Source organism: Pelmatolapia mariae, linkage group LG12, assembly GCF_036321145.2.
Source record: "Pelmatolapia mariae isolate MD_Pm_ZW linkage group LG12, Pm_UMD_F_2, whole genome shotgun sequence".
NCBI lineage: Eukaryota > Metazoa > Chordata > Actinopteri > Cichliformes > Cichlidae > Pelmatolapia > Pelmatolapia mariae.
In genome coordinates this window covers 7,356,463-7,383,052 of record NC_086237.1, presented here as the reverse complement: position 1 = coordinate 7,383,052, position 26,590 = coordinate 7,356,463, and the positions used below count along the sequence as shown (strand labels likewise).

The 26,590-nt window shown below is 40.9% G+C and overlaps 1 protein-coding gene across 1 annotated transcript in view; it reads right to left on the bottom strand.

Annotated features, from left to right (window-relative positions):
* Nucleotides 1-26,590, bottom strand: part of cacna1ba (calcium channel, voltage-dependent, N type, alpha 1B subunit, a) — a 257,230-nt gene that overhangs the window by 131,660 nt on the left and 98,980 nt on the right. The window contains exons 15-24 of the mRNA XM_065471832.1: nucleotides 26,198-26,270; nucleotides 25,997-26,114; nucleotides 25,766-25,833; nucleotides 23,683-23,789; nucleotides 12,671-12,706; nucleotides 7,278-8,036; nucleotides 6,165-6,352; nucleotides 785-905; nucleotides 361-490; nucleotides 26-85 (exon numbers count right to left, since the gene is read on the bottom strand). Of these exons, the coding sequence (XP_065327904.1) occupies nucleotides 26-85; nucleotides 361-490; nucleotides 785-905; nucleotides 6,165-6,352; nucleotides 7,278-8,036; nucleotides 12,671-12,706; nucleotides 23,683-23,789; nucleotides 25,766-25,833; nucleotides 25,997-26,114; nucleotides 26,198-26,270 (1,660 nt within the window). The remainder of the gene's footprint in view (nucleotides 1-25; nucleotides 86-360; nucleotides 491-784; nucleotides 906-6,164; nucleotides 6,353-7,277; nucleotides 8,037-12,670; nucleotides 12,707-23,682; nucleotides 23,790-25,765; nucleotides 25,834-25,996; nucleotides 26,115-26,197; nucleotides 26,271-26,590) is intronic.

Below are 26,590 nucleotides of genomic sequence, written 5' to 3'. Positions count from 1 at the left end.
AATTTCAAAGGGTATTAGTGTTTACCTTGATCACCATTTCAAAAGTGAAAACACCAGTAAAGGCATAGTCCAGATATTTGAGCACCTGTAAAAAGACTTGATTAATACTGACAAAGACAACAAAGTAGAAAAGAAACTGTAGATACTATTCTGAAATAGTTCTACTTGCGTAATAATCCAGTCTATCATAGATGTGTGGTCCCATTTTTAGGCACCACACACAGACAAAAAAAATATATAAATGTATATAAAAAACCTGACTCAGGCAGAAGAAAAGATAAGAAAATATACTTCTCTCAGTTCTGTATGAGTACAGTGGGTATTGTATGTAGTTTTATTACTGTGTACTGTGTGTCTCACATTGTTGCGGGGTGCATTAGTCCAGACAGGGTCCTCTGCTGCCAGAGCAATACTGCTCATCGCAATGACAACCAGGATGGACATCTCAAAATAACGCAGAGTCACAATATAGTGACACAACCGCCTCACCCTGAGGAAAAAGAGGCCAAGAAAAAAGAAGTAAGTACCTGCTGTTGCTTCACTGTTCTTGTCCCTTCCCACACTCCAGCAGTGTTAAAATGCTATATACAACTGGTGCCTGTCAGCACTCATCGGTACCATGAGATTGGCTTTTAGTAAGACATAAAATATGTTCTTTTTTACAGATATGAAATAAAATACCACCCAAGAGCTACACTGGCTAACATTCACAGGATGTTATGATGGCTCAGTGTGGTAGCACCTTATAATCATATGGAGGGAGGAAGCAGAGCTCAGAACTCACGGATTGGTCTGTCCAAAGATGAACATTGAACTGTAAGGCAGGATGGGTTTAGGCCCACTTGGGCCTAGATCCTCCAGGGTCTTCTCATTTATGGGCACTGTTTCACAATCAATACTGTTCACTGCAAAGAAAGATCATCAGACCGTGATAATGCTCATTAGTGGCACTGAATATCATCATCATCAAGATCACTATTTCTGTCATATAATGAATTTCTCAGAGCAGCATTGAAAAATGAATACAATGTCTTCCAGCACCAGCACGAGCGAGTGAATTATCTTCCATGGGTTAGAGCAGGCGGCACTGAAGGAACCCTGAAAATGCTGGCTAAAGACAAATGTAAATTCTGCAAAAATATATAATTCATGTTGGCAAGAATGTCAATCGCAGGCAAGTAAAATTAACATTGAATCAGTGTGCTACAACAATGCCGGACTCTAGAGCAGGGCGATATGACCATTTTCTTATCATTGCCCGACATTATACCGGTATTACCGTGAACGGTATGATATGGCCCAGCCCTACCGGACTCTGCAGTTTTCTCTGGTCCCCACTCAAACTGGACCATGTGTGAGATATTTGGCATGTTCTCCCAAAATTGCTGACTGTCTGAGTGGTGTCTAAAAACAATTTGAGCTTTATTGATGATTGGAAACGTCTCTCTGGAAAACCTGGTCCAGAGAGACTTTTCTCTGGACCAGGTTTTCCAGAGAAAAGGATTAGGAAGGATGTAATCCTTCCTAATCCTTAGGAAGAATTACATCCATTTCACTTTGGATGTAGCAGCCTGCCCTCCCAAAAAAACAACAACAACAACAACAAAACAACAAAACAAAAAAATAACAAATATCACATAACAAAAAAAAGAAGACTGTACAGAGTTGGGACCAGGAAGCAGAGTTGCAGAGTTACACACACCTCTCTGCAGCTTCTCTCCTCTTGTTACTACATTTAACAAACCATGTTATCAACTCCATACCCATAGACACTATCTGCTCACAGGCCACCAAAAACAAACCAAACATCAGCAAAAAAATAAATGATTTAAACATTTAAAAATAATCACAAAAAAGTAACAATATAGTATTCAAAACTGCAATGAAAAAAAAAACTGTTGTGGATTAATAAACATCAGATATCTCTCTTCTAAGTCCATGTTAGTAAATTAATTAATAATTCATCAACATATTGATTTACTCTGCTTTACATAAACCTGGTTACAGCAGAATGATTATGTTAGTTTAAATGAATTAACACGCCTGACTAATACTAACTGATAGCACAGGCTGGGGTGAGGGAGTGACAGCAATCTCCACCACTCCACCTTAACCATACATCCAGAGTTTTAATTCATTTTTAAAGTCTGACACTTAGCCTCGTGCATCCTGACTGGAAAACTCAAAAATCTGTTTTTAGTTGTTGTCTATCTATCGTCCGCCTGGTCCTCACTCAGAGTTCCTATCTGATTCTATCTGATTTCTATCTGTCTTTCTCCAGCTGATCTTCAGTAATTGCTTCCTACAACTCAAAGATGTCATGCCATTGCGACATATATCTTAATTTTAAATATGATCAACCTATATCTATTAATGGGCTACGTACCAAAGTAACTCAACCATTACTTAAAAGGCCATCACTTTAACCAGCTAGGGGCCAATTTCCAACCTTCCTTTTAATCTCAAAAAATCTTTAGAGAAATTGTTTATTTGAAGAGTTTCACTCAGGTTTCAGAATTCATCACAGTACAAAAAAGCATTAGTAGGGGTTATAAATGATCTTCTCATGGCCTCTGGCAGTGGTATGTCTCTGTGCTTGTCCCACTGCTCAGTGCAGCATTTGATACTGTTGACCACAATATTTTGTTACAGAAATTAGAGAATGCCGTAGAAATTAAAGGCTGCAGTGGTGTCAGTCATATGTAACAGGCTCAGAATTTTTCATTTAAATATATAGTCCTCTTCAAGCATTAAGTTTATTTCTGGAGTTACACAGGGTTCCATGCTAGGACCAATATAGTTTGCATTATGCATGCTTCCCTTAGGGAGTATCATTAGAAAGTATATACACACACTGCTTCTATGCAGATGATACCCAATTTTATTTTTCTTTCTTAGGTGCACCAGCACAAAAGTTAGGTGCACCCAAATTTTTCAACCACATCACTTAACAACGCAACTTTACATGTTCACTTTTTTTTAAAAACATTGCTGTCCATACTGACAATATTGATTTGAAAATGATTAACTAACAGTCTTGTCAATACAACGTTCTTTATTTGGAGCACATTTCTACAAGGAAGATAAGTTACCGTATTTTTTGGACCATAAGACACACCAGATTATGAACTTTAGTCAACTCATTCTTCTTGCTTCCTCCACTTCTATACCATTGATTCATTAATGTTGAATTCTCTCGCAGCTGCTCTATTCTCATGTTCTATTGAGTGAACGATAAGAGTTTGAAATCCGCTTTGTAAGCATGTCTCTTAACAGGTGCCATTTTTGGGGTGCACAATACACACAATATGGTAATATTATGTTGAAGCACAGTGCATATTAATCTGCGATGCTCCTGACTACAGTAGCCATAATGCTCCAACAATCCATCAAGCGGTTCGGCTTCGTAGCTTACCAAAGTTGTACTTAAACATTTTGACAGATTTTTGAGCACCGTGTACCACATAAAATCAGTTTGCGGTCAGTAAGCACAGTAGAATTCATACATAAGGCACACTTTTGAGGAAATGAAAGGATTTTAAGTGTGCCTTATAGTCCAAAAAATACGGTACTGAAAAAGTTCTTGTGGTAAAGTTTTGCACTGAGCTGAAATTTAAAGTAAAAATATCTCAAGATACACTCGAATGTCTGGTCGCACCGGTGCGACCTAGGATTTTTTTGGCGGAACATTTGCACATTTGCGGAATGTGAAGGTGTCGCCATGCACAATTGAATTATTGTAGGAATTCCCTACGTCATTTCCCCTTTCTACGCGTCTGTGCAGACACATGTGCGTGACACACAAATCGATTGAACAGCAACAGCACAGAGTCGGTGCTGTGGTGATTCAGCGGCGCCTACAGCTACTCTAAGCAGCACTTTCATGATTGGTATAGGGGCATAAAGCTGTCTGCTGTTGGCCATACAGAGACTTTCAGAGTTGCAGTGACTTTTTCTTTTTGCTCGAACAGCTGGTCGCAGCGGTGCAACGTAGGATTTTTTTTTTTTGACGAACCATTGAGAAATTAGGTTGTATTTCCGACCAAATTGGTCGCACTCTAGAGCCCTGTATAGTGTCATATCAATCGTAGAGCACTCCACTCTTGGCCTGCTGCCTTATATGTGGTTTTTAGGTTATTTAAAGATAGAATGGAAGGCAGAGCCTTCAGTTTTTAGGCCCCTCTTCTCTGGAACCAGCTCCTAGCTTGGCTTCAGGTGACAGAAACTCTTTCTACTTTGATGATTAGGCTTAAAACTTTACTTTTTGAAAAAGCTTGTAGTTATTAGATTACCCTAAACCCTCCCTTAGTTATACTGCAATAGGCCTAAGCTGCTGGGGACTTTCCACGATGCACTGAGCATTTCTTCTTAATTCACCTCTTTTCATTTGAACTGTTTTTATACACAACTTTGCATTTAATCATTAGTTTATACTATTCTCTGGCTCCCCTCCACTGTGTGTCTTTTGTCTGTCTCCCTCCCCTCACTTCTCCATCCATTTGTCGCAGATGGCTGTCCCTATCTGAGAATAGTTCTATTGGAGTTTTTTTTTTTGTAAGGTTAGTGAAAGATGCCCAACGGATTTACTCTAACAAATCCCGGCCTTGCCGTATTGGTCTATTTGATTCACCTTTGCTTTTATTGTTTATTTTATTTTATTTTCACTTGCTACACACGAGACAGACATGACTGGGGGAAAGAGAAGGGAGAAAGAAAGAGGGAAAGAAAAACAGCGGGGAAGAGGAACGGTGATAAAGGGCAAAAAACAAAAACCAACAAAACAAACAGACAAAAAATACATCACCTGGATCACCTGTTGAGAAAGAACAAAGAGAAAACAAGCAAAAAAAAGAGAGCAATATAATAAACAACATCATCGCGATGATCTATGTGAATATAACAGTAAATACTAAATATTGAATATTATTGTGCAGCATGTAGGATCGACAGCGCACAGTGTGCTTTGAGGTAGGAGCCAAAAAGGGTGTAGTTTGTGTGTGTGATCACCCGTGTGTACACCTGTGAGCATGAGCGCGCTTGTATTTAAAAGGTTCCTTCATGTAATGATCTGCTAGAGGGTGTGGGGGGCCATAGCCCCGTCCTCCAGGGCATCAAGCAGGTATGGAGGAGATCCAGGCTCCAGACATCCAGAGGCCCTCAGAGCACAAGAGACCAAGGAAGACCAATGTAGGGGCAACCGTGCCACTCTCCCAGAAAGAGCTGAGTAGAGCCCCAGATGAGGAGTCACTCAGCAGCCACGGAGCAGAAGCCAGGGGGGGTTGCAGTGACGGGCTCGTGAGCTCCGCCGGCAGCCAGCTGTGCCAGAGTGGCCAAGCCCCAGGCCTAGAGACCAAGGGCACCCCACCCCCGAAGGGGCCCGAGCGAGCCCCAGGCTCCAAGCCCCAACAAGCAGCCACCAGGAGTGAGCCGGTGCGTACCTGGACGCCCATCCCCGGACACAAAGAACCACCAATGCAATGTCTGAGGGCGTCTGCCACTGGCAGGGGGAGTGGTGGGGGGAGATAGGCCTCTATACCTTGGAGGGCTTGAGATGTCCCTCAGCTTCTGTATGTTATTGTAGGATCTATCCCCCTACAATATAAAACTCCTTGAGGTAACACTTGTTGTGATTTGGCTCTATATAAATAAAAGCGAACTGAATTTAAAGTTGAGTTTCTTTTTATTGTGTTCATATGATACCAAGTGTACTGCGTATCACACTATTTTAGAGTTCTTCACTAAAACAAAAAGAAATCAGCTAAATACCCACATTAATTTATTTGTTAACATTTCAGATTTCTTTTCATTTTCTGGCTTATTTCTTGTCTCTTTAATACTCAAAATCAGTGACAAGAGTTAAGAAAGAATCTGTAGCTAATATCCTTCAACTGTGAAAACTAAACCATTTCATTGTGGGCTCCTCCTGTGCAACAAAACTACTTCCAAGAGAGCTTCAAGCCATAAAGAACCAGAGCTAATATTAATTTCAAAGACACAACCCCTGGAAGAGCTACATCTGACAGGGACTTTTGTTTAGTTTCCTGGGGATTTTGTGGTATTTTTAATACCAGATTCAAAAGCCCACAAAGAACCATACAAAAATTAGCATTGGTAACAACTGAACTAAACTTAATCATATATATGTTAATAGGGTAGGTACTGACTTTGTATTAGCGTGGTCTCTCCAGGTGGGGAGGTGATAGTCACAGGAGGAATCTGGATGGAGGTTTGCCCAGTTCGTCTGACATTCCTCTGGTTATCTGAGTCTTCTATATGGTCAGGAGGCCAGCTAGTGCCCCCAGAGCCTTGCTGGGGGGTGATAGCCAAGGACTCACCCTCTGAATCGCCAAACCTGTGCCAAAAGAAGAGATATAATCTTAGTTCCTCTACTGTGTACTGTGTAATGTTGTGACTTCTGCAGGAATTTTTCCTTGTTCTGGTTGAGACTCAAGGAAACTCTGGTTCACACATTATGCCTATAACTAGGCATAATGTGTCCATGTAATTCATCTTTATTACTGAGAAAAGGGGGTGTCTGCCTTTTTATTATTTTTTCCCACAATAGAATAGAACACCTCTTTATTGAATTATTTTAAATTATGGGTGCTCCATGCCAACTGTGCAGAAATAAAATATAAATAGTAAGACAGCAGGAATTAATAATGAACAGGAGAAATATATAAAACTAAGGGGAATATATACAAACTAGAAGAATATATTTAAAACAAGAGAGACGTACATTGGAGAACAAAGTGCTTGGAAGTAGTGCAAAGAACTTGGTCTAACTAGAGTCTGTGTGTGGGTGGCTAGAGTGATGAGGGTTACTCAGACCATGGCTCAAATTGGTGAGGTGAGTTGTCAGGGGCAGAGTGAGATGAGTGGTCAGGGGCAGAGTGTGAGCAGATAGTGTTTGTTATCAGTCCGAATTGCCCAGGGAAGAAGCAGGTTGTGAGTCTGGAAGTGTGGGACTTCTGCCGGCCAGAGGGCAGCGGGTTAAACAAATGGTCCTGTTTTTTTTTTTTTTGATACAGGAAGATCCGGTGATGGCCTCCAGGGGTAGCAGAGGGTAGCCAATTTTTGGGGCAGTGTTAATTACCCTCATTTTCATTGTAGATAAGAAATGTTATAAATTTATTGTTGAACACTTATAGGTAACCTCCTTGGGCTCAAATTCCAAGCTCCAGTCTTTTTATAGTGTTACTGTCAGTGTCACTGTGTAGCTGAAATCAAATAGTGAACAGAACAACAGTATTACCATATATAACCATAGTTTTTACCTCTGACTATGGGTCTTCTCTCTGTCGTTAGACTCAGTGGAGTGTCCCCTGGATCCGTGAATGCGATGCCTTCTTCTCTCTCCACTGGCACCACTGCCTCCTCTGGAATTCCTATCTCCATTCCTGTTAGACAAATGTCCATCTTTGTGGCGAGATCTTCGCTCTCCCCTCCCTCCACTAGTCACTGTCCCGTTGCCACCTCGGGACTGCCGGTGTGAATGATGATGGTGGTGATCTCTCTCGCCTACGTTCCCCCAACCTCCACTGTCATCCACTGCACACTGATGGCGGTGCTTCCTGCCTCCTTCCCGGCTGTGGGACCTCTCACTCTTCCCCCGTTTGTCCCGGCTGCTGTCATGGTCTTTGGAGCGGCTGTGATGGATGTGATGCCTCCCATCTTTAGTGCTATCACCATTATCATTGGTTTCCTGTTTTCGTTCTCTGTCTCGGTGGTAGTGGTGATGGCGGGGCTGGTGAGGCACAGAGGGAGGTGGGTCCGTGGCAGTGTCAGCCTCCTCTGGCAAGCAAGTCTTCTTGTGGTAGTGCTGGTTGCTGCCATCGTGGGGCTCAACAACCAACGGCCGGTCAAGGTGAGTCTTCATGTCTGGCCGCATGTGTAGGGCTGACGATATGTGCAGTCGCTCTTCTGAAGTTAGCTCACTGTACAGCGCCTCACAGCTTGCACGGTTCTGTTTTCTCAGTTGGCTGGCCCTTTGTTCCCACACCGACATCGTCTTCACTGACCTCTGCTGCTCCTTACTAGAGAATGGAAAAAGAAGACAAATATAACCACTGTAACATTAATTTTACAATCTAAAATAGTGGATATATTCTGAATCATCAACATCAACTTTTAAGCCAATGCAATAGTCACAATAATCTGTAAGTTCAGCAAATGATAAAACCAATTCCAATGGACAGGTAGAGTATCCATTGTGACAAATTCAGTATGTATGCATTTTATAATTCATAGCACATAAAATTAGCTGTATACGCTATTCAGTGTTGGGAAGGTTACTTTTAAAATGTATTACACTACAGATTACAGAATACATGCACCAAAATGTATTTTATAACGTATTCCGTTACGTTACTCAATGAGAGTAAAGTATTCTGAATACTTTGGATTACTTAATATATTGTCATGCTTTTTTACAACTACATGAATGTACTATTGCTGTGTGACTTTTTACTATTACTGAAGGTTACTTGCCATACCAATACCAACTAGATTTTTAAATGTTAATATAAAACTATTCCGCGCGTATATAAAACAGGTCCGCCGCTCTGAACCGTAGTAAAGGGACCTCTGGCTAATACGTCGGGTTCATGTCGGGCTCGTAGCCGAAAACTAGCTTTACTTTGTTGTCTGGGTCAACTTTGCTAGCGAGAGACAGAGAGAGGCGTTGAAAAGCTGGAACTTATTGTTTTGGAAGAAAACACGAACATAGTGTACAGTCGAGTCTTAATTGCTTACTTAAAACTGGGCTTGTCAGGCACTCTTTTTTGGCTGCAGCGGTAGATTACAGGAAAAAAAACGCCCTGTAATCTATTTATTTCAACAAAGTAACTGTCGTGGGTTTAGGAGTAAATCTTTGGATGAAAGGAAAGCTTATCTTAAAGAGAATAATATTTGCTTTACGTGCTGCGCTTCATTCACTCATCTAGCGAAAGACTGCCACAAAAACGTTCAGTGCAGAGAGTGCAAGAGTGAGAACCACCCTACTGCGCTACACCCAGGGCCAGCCCCCTGGATATCAGAGACTCCTGTAACCACAAGAGAGCAAGGCGGGGAGCAAGGAGAAGAATCTCCTCAAGCTGTCACAGCAAAATGCACAGACATTTGTGGGACTACCGTCAGAGCAAAGTCGTGCTCCAAAATCTGTCTTGTCAGAGTTTATCCAGCTGGCCAGAGGGAGAAAGCTGTTAAGGTGTACATTGTTCTCGACGAGCAGAGCAATAAGTCCTTGGCAAGAACAGAGTTTTTTGAGCTCTTTGGAGTTACAGAGGGCACGGCAGCATATACCTTGAAGACCTGCTCAGGAGTTATTGAAACAACAGGGCGCCGAGCCAACAATTTCATCATGGAGTCATTAGATGGTAAGACTCACATTCCACTTCCCACCTTAATCGAATGTGACATGCTCCCTGATGATAAGTCTGACATCCCCACACCTGAGATCGTCAGACATTATCCACATTTCAAGCGGGTTGTGGATAAAATCCCGGCTATAGATCCATCAGCAAGCATCCTGATCTTGCTCGGTCGAGATGTACCACAGGCACACAAGACTGATGCAGTGGGCCCCACGATGCCCCCTACGCCCAGTATCTCGACTTGGGATGGGTGACTGTGGGAGAGGTTTGTCTCGGAAGAGCCCACAAACCAGAGTTTGTAAACGTCTATCAGTGCAACGTGCTGAGTAACGGTCGTACATCTCTGTTCGACCCTTGCACTAACAGTCTACTTATCAAAGAGAAGCTTGACACTCCAGAGCAGCATCGTCAGTTTCCAGGAGCTAACGCATCCGAAATCCTGTTTGATGGGAAAGATAGCCTTGGTAAAGAGGTCTTCCAGCAAATGCCACGCGACAACAAGCCTGCTATGTCTGTGGAAGACAAAGTCTTTCTGGAAATAATGGACAACGAGGTCTTCATGGACGACTCGAATAGTTGGGTGGCACACTACCCTTCAGGCAACCAAGGCGCAAACTCCCTAACAACTGAGCCCAAGCAGTCAAGCGTCTTTTGACATTATGGCACATGCTGGAGAAGAAGCCAGACATGAAAGAACACATGATTGCCTTCATGCGGAAGATCTTTGAGGCAGGTCATGCTGAACCAGTACCACCAACCACTGGTGAACAAGAGTGCTGGTATTTGCCAATCTTCGGAGTGTATCATCCGCGCAAACCAGGTCAAGTACGGGCAGTGTTCGACAGCACTAAGCATGATGGTGTCTCACTGAATGACATCCTGCTGAGTGGCCCTGACTTGAATAATTCACTTTTAGGAGTCCTCATCCGCTTCCGCAAGGAACCTGTAGCAGTGGCAGCAGACATAGAACAGACGTTCTATTGCTTCAAAGTCCGCCATGATCACCGAGACTTCTTACGTTTCCCCTGGACCGAGGACAATGACCCCACCAAGCGCATCAGGGAGTATAGGATGACCGTGCACGTATTCGGCAACAGCCCCTCTCCCGCTGTTGCCATATACGGCTTGAGAAGAGCAGCTCTGCAAGGACAGGAAGACCACAGTGCAGAGGCAAAACAGTTTGTTCTAAAGAACTTCTACGTGGACAGTGGTCTTGCTTCCTTCCCCACCGATGACAACGCCATCTGAGTCCTGAAGGAAACCAAGGAGATGTTGGCTGATTCCAACATACGGCTACATAAGATAGCCTCCAACCACGACGTAGTAGTGGAGGCGTTTCCACCTGAGGAACGTGCTAAAGAGCTGAAAGACCTAGAGCTAGAGAATGATAGTGATGGCTCGCCGCATTTTGGATAGTATGTTGCTCAAGATGCATTCCCCTAGTCTTTCACACGAAGTGCTCACCATGCTGATGGCAGAGGTCACAGCCATCATGAATGCCCGGCCAATAGTCCCTGTGTCTTCCGATCCAGACATGCCAACCATACTCACCCCTGCTATGCTTTTAACACAAAAGGTGGACTCCGTGTCTGCTCCTTTGGAAGACATTGACCTCAAGGATCTCTACCGAAGTCAGTGGAAGCAAGTTCAAAGCCTTGCAGATTCATTCTGGAAAAGATGGAGTCAAGAGTTCCTGACGACACTCCAGCCGAGAAGGAAATGGCAAGCAGAACAAGCCAGCCTGCAAGTTGGAGATGTTGTGCTCCTAAAGGACAAAGAGGTTAAACGAAATCAGTGGCCCACAGGACTTGTGGTAAATACCTTTCCGGGTCAAGACAGCAGGGTCCGGAAAGTGGAGGTGAGAGTTGTTCAAGGAGGCACCCCCAGGGTGTATTCGAGACCCACCACCGAAGTTGTGTTGTTACTCAGAGGGACATAGTGGTATAGTACTCTATACCAGGCAGGGAGTGTGCTGCCCCTTTAAGGCAGGCATGATAATTTGGGTGTGTGTTTTTTGTACCAGCAGACTTGCCGTAGTACCTCACCAGGGAAAAACAGTCCTTTAGCCAAACTGTTGTCTGTTCCACTTTTCGTTTACTTTTTCTTGCTGAGCCTGAGAGAGCACATGCCTGTAAGTAGTTGCTATCTGTTTTGTAAGCTTTCCAGCGTTAGTTTTGTGTAACAGTTTAGAGCTTTGTGTGAAAAACGGCCGCGATGCTAACACGTTAGCCCGTCTATGGGATTTCCTGTGTAATGTTAGCATTAAGCTAATAGCTAAATGCGTGGGCCTAATAACCAGTGAAGGGGTCTAGATATGCTTGTGTTTATGTGTTATATACATTGTAATGTATGGCTTAATGTTTGATGTTGTAAAGAAAATGCAATTACAGCAGAAATGTAATATTTTATTTTTGTTTCCGTACCAGTTTTACAGTGCTTCTACAGTAAACATCTAAAACGTATCCGCTGACTCCTGGATGTTTATTGTGGACATGTTAGCTATCTGCCAAGCTAGAAACCAGCTTCACACCCTAGTGAGGGCAGAATAGTAACTATATTCTGAATATCACCGTTTAAAACGGTAACTGTAACGGCATACAGTTACTCATATTTTGTATTTTAAATACGTAACGCCGGTACATGTATTTCGTTACTCCCCAACACTGACTCTAGTTTACATCATGGCACACAGAGTACCTACATGCAAAATGATTTACTGTATGACCAAGGTGCAATGGAGCTTTCAACAACAAGCTAAATTTATCACAGTATACTGTGGAGACAACTCATTCATGAATATGCCTCAACAAAGGCCAAGCATGGCTACATTACCATGCTTTGACACACTATGATTTGTTGTCAATTTGTGTTTAATACAAGACTTTGAAATGGCTGGAAGCATACACTGTTCAAAGTGTATGACCTACACTGAACCATTTAGATTTCAATAATGGGAAATTATATATTTCAGTGTCATTAATGTCAGGAAGCCAATCTGATCACAGCACAGTTAAGGACAAACTTTATCCCAGGTTTTTAATATGCCATCATCCTGCAAGTTTATTCCTTGTGCTCAACACATTGCACTACACTCCTGTTAAGAGGTGGATGGAAAACATGGAACTGGACTTGTTGGATGAACAGAAAGCCTGCAACATAGTATGCATGATGAGAATGCAGGGCAGCTGTTTTACTTAAGTATTCTTGCTTTCAGAATGTCAATGATGACACTATGATCATGTATGCATGTAACTGGCACTGTCATCCACCTTGTTCACAGACAAGTGGGTTTTTACCTCAGGTAGTGATGGACTGGGGTGCAGACATAACTCCTACAAACACATAAAGGGAGCAACATTGAAATACACAGAGGGAGAGAAGGAATTTCAAATGGACAGAAAAGGCAAAAGCACAGAGAAGGCAAATTAGCTTTAGGGAAACCCATAGGAGGAGGAACATGTAGATCAAATACACTAAATTGTACAAGGAGAATGTTTTTCCTAAACAGAGAGTGTTCAGAGAGTGCACAAAAAAACTTGGAAGAATTAGAAGTCATCAACATTTGGGCCATATATACTTACAATACATAGCTTTTTGTTAGACCATAATGCTAAATTATAAAGTATAGATAATATATGGATTAGAAATCTACCCTCTGGTTCTATAACTGTGTTGAGTACTGTGAAATAATATTTTATTGTGTTAAAATTGCTACCCCCCCCCCCCCCCCCCCCCTTTGTCTAGAGTTATAGCAGGCTGAGAACACATTAGAAAACTCAGACCTGTCACAGCTACAAATTAACTTAAAACACCTATGAGTCTCTTGTACTAAAACAACATCTGCCTTTAGTTTTTTAAGCTGGTTAAATATCTTTAACGTCTTCTCTCTGGAGCCAGCTCCATGCACATGCCATGTGCATGCCATGTGACAAACCTTAGTGTGTGTTGTGTGTGTTTGATAACAATTCTACATGCAGCTGATAACAAAGTGCTCCAACCTGTGGTCCAAACTTTTTCCATTTCCTAGTGGAAAGACACTTTCTATTTTGTTAATTATGTTCACTAAAAGTAAATTGATTTGGATTTAGTAACTAACTTTAACAGTTAGTTTCTCATTCATTTTTCATTTGTTCCTTGGTAACTAATCATAAATCATTTACCTAATTGTAAAGTGTAACTGTAAAGAAACCTAAATTGTTTCACTCTTACAAGCAGGGAGGCACCCGCTCACTGGGCAGACATCAGCCAACATTTTCCTTGTTTACTGCCACTTGCCAATAAGGAAATGATATCCACTGATGTTAGTGGCCATACATCTCATTGAGAAAAACAAAACAAACAAAAAAGGGTATGGACATCAGTTATTGGCCAAACTGTTATTTTCAACAAGAATGTGTCAGTAAGTCAATATTGGCTAAGCAGAGCAACACTGGCATACCATATGTTATCCACTATGCAACAAATGTGAAAACAATGCAGAAAAGATGCTTAAGATAATTTAGAAGATAAAACAGCAGCTCTGATTCACGCTTCTGTTCTCAAAACAGTTTGATGAAATTTGCTGCAGAGTGCAAATCACAGCTGAGCGAACTGTGTGAAATAACAGAATATCTGTTTATCTTCTAGTCAGAACTAACTATTGACTACTGATAAAAATCACTATCAGCCACAAATATCTGCTTTCAATTTCTGCCATAATGGCCATGGTTTCATAGTCTGGGAATGGGTAATGAACACACTTGTGTCTTTCAGCTGTTCAGACTTACAGTATTTGCATTCTAAGTTCTGTCTAAGTTAATATAAGGCCGGGATAACAGGTCCTCTTGATTGCTGACAAAACGTTGATAGTAGAGGTACAAAAAGTACAAAAATACACTCAAAGACAGAAAGTAAAAAGTAGCAGTTTGAAGGACATTAATACCAGCTGTTCTTTTGCAAAGTTAACTTATATAGCATGATCAAACATGGGGACACAAACTTTTTTGGCTTTGCCTCCACACCTAAAAAGAAAAAATAATACTATATTCAATGGTTAAAGGAGGTGGGGAACCCTAAGATCAGTCCATGAACACCACAGCCACTGGGCACCAGTCCATTCAAGTACTTTACTATAAATTCACCACAGTTGGGCAACCTAACCTGTTTATCCTACACTAAACTGCGGGGGATTTTCATGCAACTTTTGAATGACAAAGTTAGTATACTTAAGTTTGTTTTGCAGAACATTTCAATACGAAAAAGTAAAAAAAGGTAGCAACCTTCACATCATATATAGATCAAATATCTGATTTAACAAGTAAGGACATTACATGTGCTTTAAATTTCCAGTTCACTGAATAGCACTGAGCAGTCCTTAACTTTAAATGTGACCTACTGTCCTGACCTTCCTCTCCTGCCCTGTCTTTCTTACAACTTTCGCCATCTTTGAGTGGCAATATCTTGCACCCTCCCTGGGAAATACAGCAGCTGTATCTTCAGCAAGTATCTTCAAAATGTTTTAATTTAAATTACCCACCACCTAAAAATGTTATTCCCTTTGTACTCTCTACCTAAATGCCGAAGTAATGCAACCACAACTTATGGAGATCTGCATGAAAAACAGTTGAAAAGTGATTTTTTTTTGTTGTTGTTTTGATGTGTTTTTGTATGTCTAATGTGTTTGCTTATATTGGTGAACGGGCTGTAGTCGACTGGATTTATGAAGGGGTTACATATAAAATAAAGAAACTATTTGCTTTGCAAGCATCATAATGACTGACTCATTGTGGATTATTGTGCCTGCATTAAAATCAATCCAATCCAGAAAACAAATGTGTGAAGCCTGTACTAACACTGCATTATTTTGGTCAGTCTTCTCCTTTATCCACTCTGATCAGTTTTGAATTTCTAATTTGCACTGCTCTTGGTAGAATGCTGGTCATTACTGAAATAAACTGGTTACAACTTTGTTTAAAAGTCTGAACTCTGCGTACCCATCATCAGTGTACCTGACATGGGTAACTTGCAGATCTGTAGAAGTACTATTAATAACATATTCAGGTGCTGGAGCAACACAAGCAACCATCTATAAAAGGTCTTGAAGAACTCCCTTCATTTAGCAAGACAAAACACAAATAACTTTGTATTAAAATAATTCAGGTGCTTAAATATCTGGACTGCAATCACCCACTTAAATCATGCAGAATTATATTCACAACAAAAACAACAAAAAACCACTACATCTTTAATAATAATAATGATAATTTGATATTTTAAAAGTTGTGATTAAAAGCTATCATTGTTCATACGTGTCATTTATTATCTTTCTACTATTTAAATTCAATAACTAAATATCAGGTTTAAATAATTTCTAAACCACTGTACCTTTACATTTTACACTATGCCCCAACATACACTGAACAATAAAATAACCAGCTTGGAAAATGAGTCAAACCTGCAGTTATACATCCACATACATGGTTCAGGCAGTTATAAGCAGGAAATCTAAACTGTACAGAAGAGGTAGGGCAGACAATGAAAAGAAATCAGCAAAAGATGATGATAATAAAGAGTTAAGAGCTGACAGTCACTCACGACACTTGTAGATTACAAAAAAATCAGTAAAAAATACACACGCAATTTTACTGACACATACAACTCTGTCACAAGGTATGAGTGATAAGAGCCCCCATGTCATTTTAGGCACAAAATAGAATGACAAAAAGTTTTACCTGATAAAAGTACAGTGTTTAACGTCAACAGGAGAGGGATGTGGGAACGTTAAGTTGTAAAAATAACTCACAGTGAGCTAATGCTGCAGATGGACAAGCTGCTAGAGTGCACATTACTTCAACTGCATGTTAGAAAACTGCACATGCACAAAAAAAAAAGGGGGAACGTGGGGAAAACATATAGCATGAAGTCAGAGAAACAGCCAGACAACATTCAATTATTATCTGTCTACTCTGTCTATAAGTATCCTATCAAATGAGAATGAAATGAGGACCCAAAATCCAAAACAAAATTGTCACTTAACCAGAAAAAAATGGGCCAACAGGCATATGTTAACTGAGATAATAAAACATAAGCATTTCAGTGTAACTAGTGATGTGAAAAGAAGAAATTTTTTTTCTCGACATTTGTCAGGTTAAGTTGCTGTGGATAACAGAATAAATACATGGGCAGAGCATTTTGGCATCAGCTCTAGGATCACACATTTATAATATGCCCTGCCTATATCCATGAGACCTCATGAATATACGCAGCAAACCTTTACTCTGCCTGTTGCATCCTGTGTTTTAGGTTCTCTTTTCTGAGATGTTGCAGAAATAAGACAACCTTGAGATTTCGTCTTGATGCATGCTCGATCATCCAGGTAAGTAAATCTCCAAAAGTTGATTTTGTTCATCTGGACGTAGCATTTTCAGTGGGAGAAACGTTTCTGCATTTGCCATCTTACAATGTTGTGATTGCAACCATTCCCCAACTCTCTGTGAATTGATCAGTGGTTGTTGATCAATGGTCATGAGAATTTGCATAGTAATGATGAAGGAACTGACCTCCCAGCCCATTGTTCCTTCAGTGGGCTGGTTTCAGTCATTATGCAAATGTACTGTTTATAAGATTGGGGAAACCTGCAGTCAGCTGAGACTGAAGAAGTCACTTCGATGAGTGACGAAATGTTTCTCCCACTGAAAACGCTACGTCCACATGAACAGAATCAACTTTTGGAGACAACCTTGAGATTCAAATTCTCAAGTCAGATGTCCATTGACACTAACAGAGTCAAACCCTTAGAGGAGGTTTGGCAAAATTATACTTTATTCAGATGGGTGGTTTTCTTGATCATCTTGACATTTCCTAACTACATATAGGATAATGTGCAAAAAAGGAAGGGGAATCAATTAGGTTTTAATTAAGGTTCTACAATCCCCTATCCTGGTTGTTATTTACATGACAGTTTAAGAAACTGGTGTAATTGTTGGTTATTTCAGTGCATATTAATATATCTAATTAAAGAACATTCTGGCTGTGACTGCCATGATGCCTCCATCCTACTTGGCTGTCTACTCCAGGTTTTGTTTTCTGTCTGTTTTTCTCTTAGTATTTAATGTTTCTCCTTCTTGTCTCTCTGTGCTTGTTTTTTATGTTTGTTTATATTTGTTGGCGAGATTCATCACATCTTGCTGAGGCTAAGGCTCTGTTTTTGTTGGACCTGCCAATCAGCTCTGACAGAACAATACAACTACAAAAATGGACTGAGCAGACTCTTGTGAGCTGTGCTTTCACTTCAAAGGAAGTGGAGTGGCATGAGCGAATGCTCTGCCACATTATTGGTGAACCATGATCGCTGAAGAAATCGCAGAGGTGAAAGGTAGTAAAAAGGTATGGTTAATCCACCATTTTCCGCCTCTATCCCCTCACCTCCTCAGATCAGAGAACTGGCTGTCTCTACAACCTGTCTCCACTCCCGAGGTGTTCACGGGTGAGTTTAGCAAATGTGCTGGATTTCTTACACATAGAGTTCGCTAGTATTCAAACAAAAAAGGGCATATGAGTCAGATTGTTCCAAGATTGCTTTTTTGTGGAGATATTTTAAGACCAGGTGCTAAAATGGGCACAGGCTGTGCTAAAAGCTAGCCCCATTCTTTCTTTTGAAGATTTCATTCCTAAATTTCGGAATGTTTTTGAGTCTAACCCCGATGTTGGCTGCTCATCAAGGAAATTTAAGTGTGCCCAACTTCTCAACAGACTTTTCGATGTTGACTGAAGAAGTGGGCTGGTAGTAGAAGGCCCTCCATGGAGCACAGTTTAAATGATTATTTGAAACATGAACTAGCTGCCAAAGAACTGTCTTTCTTGTTGGATTTACTCATTGCAATGTGTAAAAAATGATGACCATGTCCGCAAACACAGGTGAAAATTTAACTTTCCCAGAATGCTCCTGGCTCTTATTTTCCCCCGCAGTAACAATGTCCCAATAATGTCCCTCTGTAAAGTATTTTAAGTCATGGCCCTTGATGGAAAAGGACCTCCCTGATATCACACAAGACTCAAGACTGTCTCACTCACTCTCTCTGGCAACCACACTGAAGATGTGAGCTTCTATGTGTTTGAAGCCCTTCTTACTCCTCTGGTCCTTGGTCATCCCTGGTTACGTAATCATAATCCAATGTGCAATGTTACTTTATTTATACCTGTAAGTAAGAGGATGTACTTCCTGAGGCAGCTGAAGAAATTCAACCTGCCAACACGGACGATGATGCAATTCTACACTGCAATCATCGAGTCCATCCTCACCTCCTCCATCACTGTGTGATACGCTGGAGCCACTATCAGGGACAAACAGAGACTGCAGCGTGTTGTGCGCTCTGCTGAGAAGGTGATTGGCTGCAGACTCCCATCTCTGCAGGACCTGTACACCTCCAGGACACTGGGGCGTGCAGCTCGGATCACAGCTGACCCTTCTCACCCTGGACACAGTCTGTTTGACCTGCTCCCCTCAGGCAGGCGGCTCCGGTCCATTCGCACCAGAATATCTCGCCATAAGAACAGTTTCTTCCCCTCTGCTGTTGGACTCATGAACAATAACCATATGACTGTTCCCACCACTAACACATGACCCTACACTGTGTTCACTGCATCATTCCATGTTTGGCACTGGTCACCACCTGCACTCATGTATATATCTATCTACTTAGCACTTTTAATTTTTATTTTTATGTTTATTTAAGCGTTATCTGACAGTATGTTTGCACTAAGTACTGCAGCAATTTCCTAATGTTGTAAACCTGCTCAACATTTGGCAATAAAACCCTTTCTGATTCTTTCTGATTCTGATTCTGAAATTTGCTTTACAGGAAAATGATAGCATTTGGCATCCCTTTGCGTCCCTTTAATTGGATAAAATTATATTTTGGGGTGCTGAAAAAAGCTTTGTTTCATGTTGACAATGTTTCTCCACAATGTAAGTGGAGGTGACCTCAAACCAGGCCCCATTAAGTACAAGCTGTAATTGATTGGCCTAACAATAAGAATCACAAGCAGTTGTGTTGCTTTGGTTTTTCTTTGGTTCATCCGTGACTTCAGCAAGCAAGTCCTCCCACTAATGCAACTTGCCTCTCCCAATCTTCTGTTCCAGTGGTCACCATTGGCTCAATGTGCCTTTGATCCTCTCAAGCAACGCTTCATATCTGTCCCCATCTTGTCTCAACCTGACCTCACGCAACAGTTCATTGTGGAGGTGGATGTGTTCGACTGCTGTGTGGAAGCTGTCCTATTGCAAAACAAAGAAGGTAAAAAGCGTCCCTGTGCCCTTTTCTCTTGTTCTCTCTTCCCAGCTAAACAGAATTATAATGTTAGATATCAAGAACTGCCGGCCAGCAAACTCGCCCTAGAGGAATGGAGGTGCTGGTTGAAAGGGTCAGGACATACATTCATCATGTGGACTGACCACATGAACCTTGCATACCCCCAGACAGCATAAAGGCTTACCGTATTTTCACGACCATAAGGCCACCTACCTGCAAGAAACAGGTAAAAGAAAAAGCAAAACACAAGGCCAGCCCACTGGCTGTCACAGCGCACATAAAAGTCTTAGATTTTCTTCAAAAAGTGCGGCGCGCCCTATAGTGCAGTGCGCCCTGTGTGTGTTGTAAGGAGGACGTAGTAGAGAACACCATGAGAACGCTAAAGGGGGAAGTGTGGGCGTTGATTGTATATACAATCGCACATACCTGTATAAAAGAACAGGTATGTGCGTTATGCAGAACATCGTTGTTTTAACAACCCTGAAAATGGCAAAGAGACACGCTTATGAAGCACAGTTTAAACTGAAGGCCATCAGCTACGCGGAGGAACATGGAAATCGAGCAGCCGCGAGAGAATTTAAGATTAATGAATCGATGGTTCGCAAGTGGAGGAAGCTGGAAAACGAGCTCCGACAGGTCAAGAAGACGCAGCTGAGTTTCCGCGGACATAAGGCGAGGTAGCCTGAGTTGGAGGAAAGACTCGAGCAGTGGATCATTGACCAAAGAACGAGTGGGAGAAGTGTTTCGACGGTCACCATTCAACTAAAAGCAGTAACGCTAGCAGAAGAAATGAAAATTGAACATTTCCAAGGAGGTCCGTCTTGGTGCTTTCGTTTCATGAAACGGTGCCATTTTTCCATCCGGACCAGGACTACGGTAGTGCAGCAACTTCCAGCGGATTATAATGAAAAGCTGGCCATCTTCCGCTCCTACTGCAGCAAACACATCGCCGACAAACACATCCAGCCCAGCCACATCACTAACATGGACGAGGTGCCGCTCACTTTCGACATCCCGGTGAGTCACACTGTGGAGAAGAAGGGGACCAGCACGGTAGCGATACGCACAACGGGGCACGAAAAGTCTTCTTTTACTGTTGTGCTTGGCTGCCATGCTAATGGACAAAAACTGCCGCCTATGGTGATTTTTAAGAAAAAGACTTTGCCTAAAGAGAAGTTTCCAGAAGAATCATCATTAAGGCAAATGAAAAGGGCTGGATGGATGAGGAAATGATGAAAGAGTGGCTGAGGGAGGTGTATGTAAGGAGACCAGGTGGTTTTTTCCACGCATCACCATCGCTGTTGATTTGTAAATCTATGCGTGCCCATCTCACAGCCGATGTGAAAAAACAAGTGAAACAAATGAACTCTGACCTTGCTGTCATTCCGGGAGGCCTGACAAAGGAACTCCAACCGCTGGACATCGGTGTGAACCGGCCATTCAAAGTAAGGCTGCGAGCGGCGTGGGAGCGATGGATGACCGATGGAGACCACAGTTTCACTAAGAGTGGAAGGCAGCGCTGGGCAAGTTACGCCACAATTTGCGAATGGATTGTAGATGCTTGGGCTAACATGTCTGCTGGCACTGTTGTTCGAGCTTTCGCAAAAGCCGGCATCATTTCCGAGGAGCCGCACGGCACGGAAAGTGACTCTGACAGTGAAGAAAGTGAACCTGGAATGTTTGATGGAGATTTAGCGCAGCTGTTCAATTCAGAAACAGAGGATGAGGACTTCGATGGGTTTAATTGATGACGATTACCGGTAATAAAAATGTGAGTACCAAACTCAGTTTTGCTCCCGCTTTATTTTTAAATGCGCACACTTGTATGCTTGTGTGTGTTGTTGTTGTAAGGCGGACGTAGCAGAGGACACCATGAGAACGTTAAAGGGGGTGAAAAGTGTGGGCGTAGATTGTATATAAAACCCGCGCCCTATAATCAGGTGCGCCTTATGTGTGTGTTAAATACAGTAATGGCACACATAACTGAGACTGCGCCTTTTAGTACGGTGCGTCTTATGGTCGTGAAAATACGGTAATACTGAGCAAGTCAGGTGGGCTCTGTTTTCCACTCAGTTTAACTTCACCATAACTTACTGACATTCCTCACAAAACATCAGACCACTTTCCTGGCAATTCTCCACTTTTGACAAAACCCCTGACAAATCAACCATGGTCTGTGCTTTCTGAATGATTGGATCCCTTATCTGGTCAATTGAATCAGCCCAGCAAACAAAACCAGACCATGGCAACAGTCGTCCTGGTCGCCTCTATGTGCTCGCTTTGATAATGGGCATACCGGAGGTCCCAGTTCACATCTCAAGTTTGGTGTGAATTCTGCTCTGCTCTCTGAGCCAAGGTTGGCCTGCCTTCTACGTTTCATCCTCAGACTAACAGACAAGCAGAACGTACCAACATTTGGAGCTCCCACCTGGCTTGGTGGAGTATGCCCATGATGTCATGACATGCCATAGAAGGTGAGCTTGTCGTATGGATAATCTATGCAGTTGGCACTGCCACTGGAAGGCTACCTATGCTATCCTGCTAAGGACCATGGAGCAAAATAAACGTCTTACCAATCGCAATAGAATCCCAGTGCCGGTCTACTGTCCTGTACTACGTGGGACTGGAAGAAGGGCAACTTTCATATTCTACACTGTCAGTCTTCCTTGGCTTGCACATCAAGGTTTTGTTTTTTGTCTAGCTCTCCCTTGTGTTTCCCCTCTCTCCTCTTTTTACGGGTTCCCAACTCTGGCCAGGCACACCTGCTCTAATCACCCACATGTTCATCAAGAATCCACTACTTAAGGTAGTGGATGAGGATTACTCTTTGTTTGGTAATTGGGCTAATTAGTTAGCTGAAACCCTGGCTCCTGCTACTCTGTTTTTGCTCGGATTTTGACCGTCTGTTTCCTGTGCACAGGTCCCTGGATTTCCTTCCCTGGTGTGGCGCGCTTAACCCTCAGTTGAAAGGGAGTGTGAACTGTAAATTTTGGATGTGTTGATTCGCTTTGTTCCTGGACTATTCCCCTTTTCTTGTCTTACTGAACTGTGATCTCCCGAGCCCTGTGCAAAAGTCTACCAGCCCATTAGCCTTGACAATGGTCAATCCATGTTAATACTTTCTAAAACGATGTCTTAAAGAAAAATATTTCCGGATAAAAAGTTTTAGATATAAAACATCCACGTACATATATTTCAGATGACCATTCCTCAAGTGGGTAAATCTCCACAAGATGTAAGTGCTAGCATAGATAACAAAGATATTGAGAAAGTCTAATTTGAATTAACAAACAGTAGTCAAGGATGTTTTGTGTTCCAGATAATGACCATGTAACCTCTGTGAACTGTTTACATATAAATATGAATAAACAATTAACACATTCTGAACCATATGCATGATTTGATTTGTTGGATCAAGCAAAGTTTAAAGTTTAAATTTATCTGCCACACTGGATTTGACGTTTTTGTTTTGACAAACATTAACTTTTTTTTAGTCACAAATGTATTTCCCGGTATTTATCAATAGGCAGGGATGATTGTCTCATTAAGCCTCACAAAATGATGTTTTCTGAACATGTGTCACAGCCAATCAAAGTGATTTTGCAACAGCTGAACACTAGGGAGTGCTAGTATCCAACCTGCACAGATCTAATAGCTTTGGAAATACTATTCTGATATTTGTGAAGATTGTGTTTGTTATATCACAGAAGAGTTGAGCATTGGCTTTGGTCTGCAGTCTCAGAGAACCATTTTAGCTGAGTTGTTTTGTGCTAAGCTGTTACATATTTTTGCTTTTTTTCTATATTTGTAATGATATTTTGTAGACAAAGATTTAATATGAACATCAAAAATGCAAAAATGTATTCTGTGTGAGAATATTGAAACAGGCTGGAAGGATTTAGACTGCATACTTGTGAAGTGGTCCTTAATGTAGCTAAAGAAAAACTACCCACAATTCTTGGGAGTCATTACAATGCAGTTTATCAAGTCAGGACAAACATTAAAGGAAGTAGACTTACGCTGTGATGGAAATGTTAGCGGCTGACATGGGGCTGACTTCCTTTACCTCCTTGGCCTTCTGGAGGGCAAGTTTCTTATTGATAGCCTCCTCTTGCTCCTCTTCATCCTATAGGTATAGAAAAAAACATACATGGACACATATTTTAACTTGTGTTTATTTCAGGACTATAATAAATAACAAGTTGTCGCTCAATGCACTGAGAAGTCCTTTATAATCTATTTATTTTGCTGTGACCATTGTTGATAGAAAGTCCACTATTAAAGAACAAAACAAATTTAAGACTAGCAGGAGCATTCAGAATATGGATATATTATAAGGGTAAAATCACTGAAGATTACGAGGTTCTTTTTCCTTTGCCAAAACCTGAGCTTGCCATCTTAGGGCATTTTGACATCAATAGTATGTTTAGTCTTTTCCAAATCACTTTTCCTCACCTTTTACATGTGATCTGGTTTTCTTTCACACAGAGAAAAATCAAACACATGGCACAAAGAGATAAAAGGACAAGTTTGATCTAAATGGACTAAACACCAACAGTGTGAAAACACCCTTAATTAAACCTCTGAGGTCTAAGCCACCTATTGGTGACACCAGCCTTCACCCTAATTCTAACTCTAACCCCCAACAATCAGAATATATCATTTTTTTTAATATTAAATTGTGAAGTCCTTGCAATCAGGGACAAATAGATAATTCAAACTGAAACCTTTCCCTTTTAATAATTAAAAAAATCTATCTTGCCTTTCTTCTAAATATAGCATTAGGTTTAGACGTTAGTTAAAATCAGAATTGTGTTTGCTTGTTTGTTTGTTTTTTACATCAAAAGCATTAGGAATGATGATAAAAACAGAATAATTTTATAATATAGAATAATATAAAAAATTTTGTCACAAAAATGAAAAATAATCTTTATTTCATAAAAAAAAATTCTTTATTTCATGAGCAAATATCACAAGCTATACCACAAAACAAAACTAACAGTAAATATTGCAACCCAAATAGAACTAAATTCTAAATTTCTACTCAATTACTACTCAAGTTAGCTAAATATATGCATGTGTTTCATTTTCAAGACCTGCTTTAAATGGCTACCATTTTGACAAGCGCAGCCCTGGAAGATTCTGAAAACTCTGGTTAAAATTTAGAAGCAAGATATGCATATATTTAACAAAATTATTTTTTCAGTTATAACTAGAATACTATAACATTAACTATTTCACATTATGTGTGAAAAAATGAAAGTGGGTCAACCGACCTTTGTTTAAATACATATCTTGAAAAGTATTTGATATATGAAGCTAAGTTTTCAGAAGTATCATTAGTATATTCTATATCTAACTGGATAACTTAGAAGCATAACATTATAGTGAATATGGTTTAACAGAAAATGATAACTGTGAAGAGTATCAAAAAATGATCATTTGAAATGAAAAATAAAAAATATGCACATTAACTAAATTAATTAATTAGAGTACCATCCAGAAACGGCCAAATTTGGTTCTACTCTGATTACACTATCTAGCAATATTTCTTATTCTTTTGTTTTTGTGATACAATTTTCCTTCAGAAAAGGCTTGAATATGCCTAGAACTTCATAAAAAATATTTTATGACCTAATAAGGGCATAACACAAAAATTGGCTTTTGTATTACACCAGGTGTTATAGCATTAGCAGGGGACTGTTTTTGAGATATCCAAGATAGTCAGCGTTATAAGCATTTGGCCAGTTGACATGGAATGTCCCTGAGGGCTAAGTAAAGAAGATTGCAAGAGTTCTTCTGCACTTTCCAGTTATCTAAAAAACTCGATCCTTCATCTAAGGATGTCCATCAACCTACTCATCCAAGATTATGACATCATAATGATTACATCATAATCTTGTCAGTGCTGCGTCTTAACCATCACACCATGGCCCTTTATTTAGAGAAAACAGGCATAAAAATAAATCAAAAATCTGACTGCCTTTAGTTAAAGTTAAGACTGAGGATGATTCAGAGGATTAAGAAAAAATGAAGTAAAAGGCCATGGAAGATTTTACTAAGGGTGAAAAATTAAATGAAATATATAACAATATATCGTACCTTAGTGAGCTCCTGGGCATTTGCAAGATTATCAACAGCAATGGCCAAGAACACATTGAGGAGGGTGTCTGGTTATTTATGTTCTCAGGAAAACACCAAAGGATTGATAAACACAGAATCAGTATTTACAGGTCCAGCTAATCTTCAAATCAATAATAAAAACTTTGGCAGGGCTATAAAGCTGCCTGGTGTCAACAAAGGGAATCTATCTTGATATATGAGGCAGGATACAATTTCCAAAGAGAGTAAGTACGATGAAATAAATGGAAGAGAACATTCCCCCATGCACACCCCCCTGGGATTCAATCCCATGGTACATGACTGCGTTCCAGTCCTCTCCAGTTAGGATCTGCAGGGGAGACAGAGACTGCTTTAGGGGTCCAGTTCAGTGGTAGTATAAAAAAAATATAACATGACTTAATTGATCTTTACCTGGAAGACGGTGAGAATGGCTGCTGGGAATGTGTCAAAATTGGTTGTCGGTGTTTCGTCTTCAAAATTAAACCTGCAGGGAGATGAATAGTCTCTGACTGTGATCAGTCTACAAAGCCTCAGCAGTATACCTCTCACTCATCCTCCACCTCCTGCTGTATTGAGCAACTTATTGTCCTCTCAATTACACTCCTATAAATTATTCCAAATATATATGTTTATCATTAAATTTGAGTCATCTGAGGCTGTGAGACCTCGTGGTTGATCACTGACTATTTTTCCTTCTCAAATTTAAGAGGCTTGTAGTGGTGTCTGTCAGCTGGGACCTAATTACTTCAAACCCAATGTAGGCAAAAGATAATCATGCAGGGTTCTTGGCTAGCATTGCGTTAG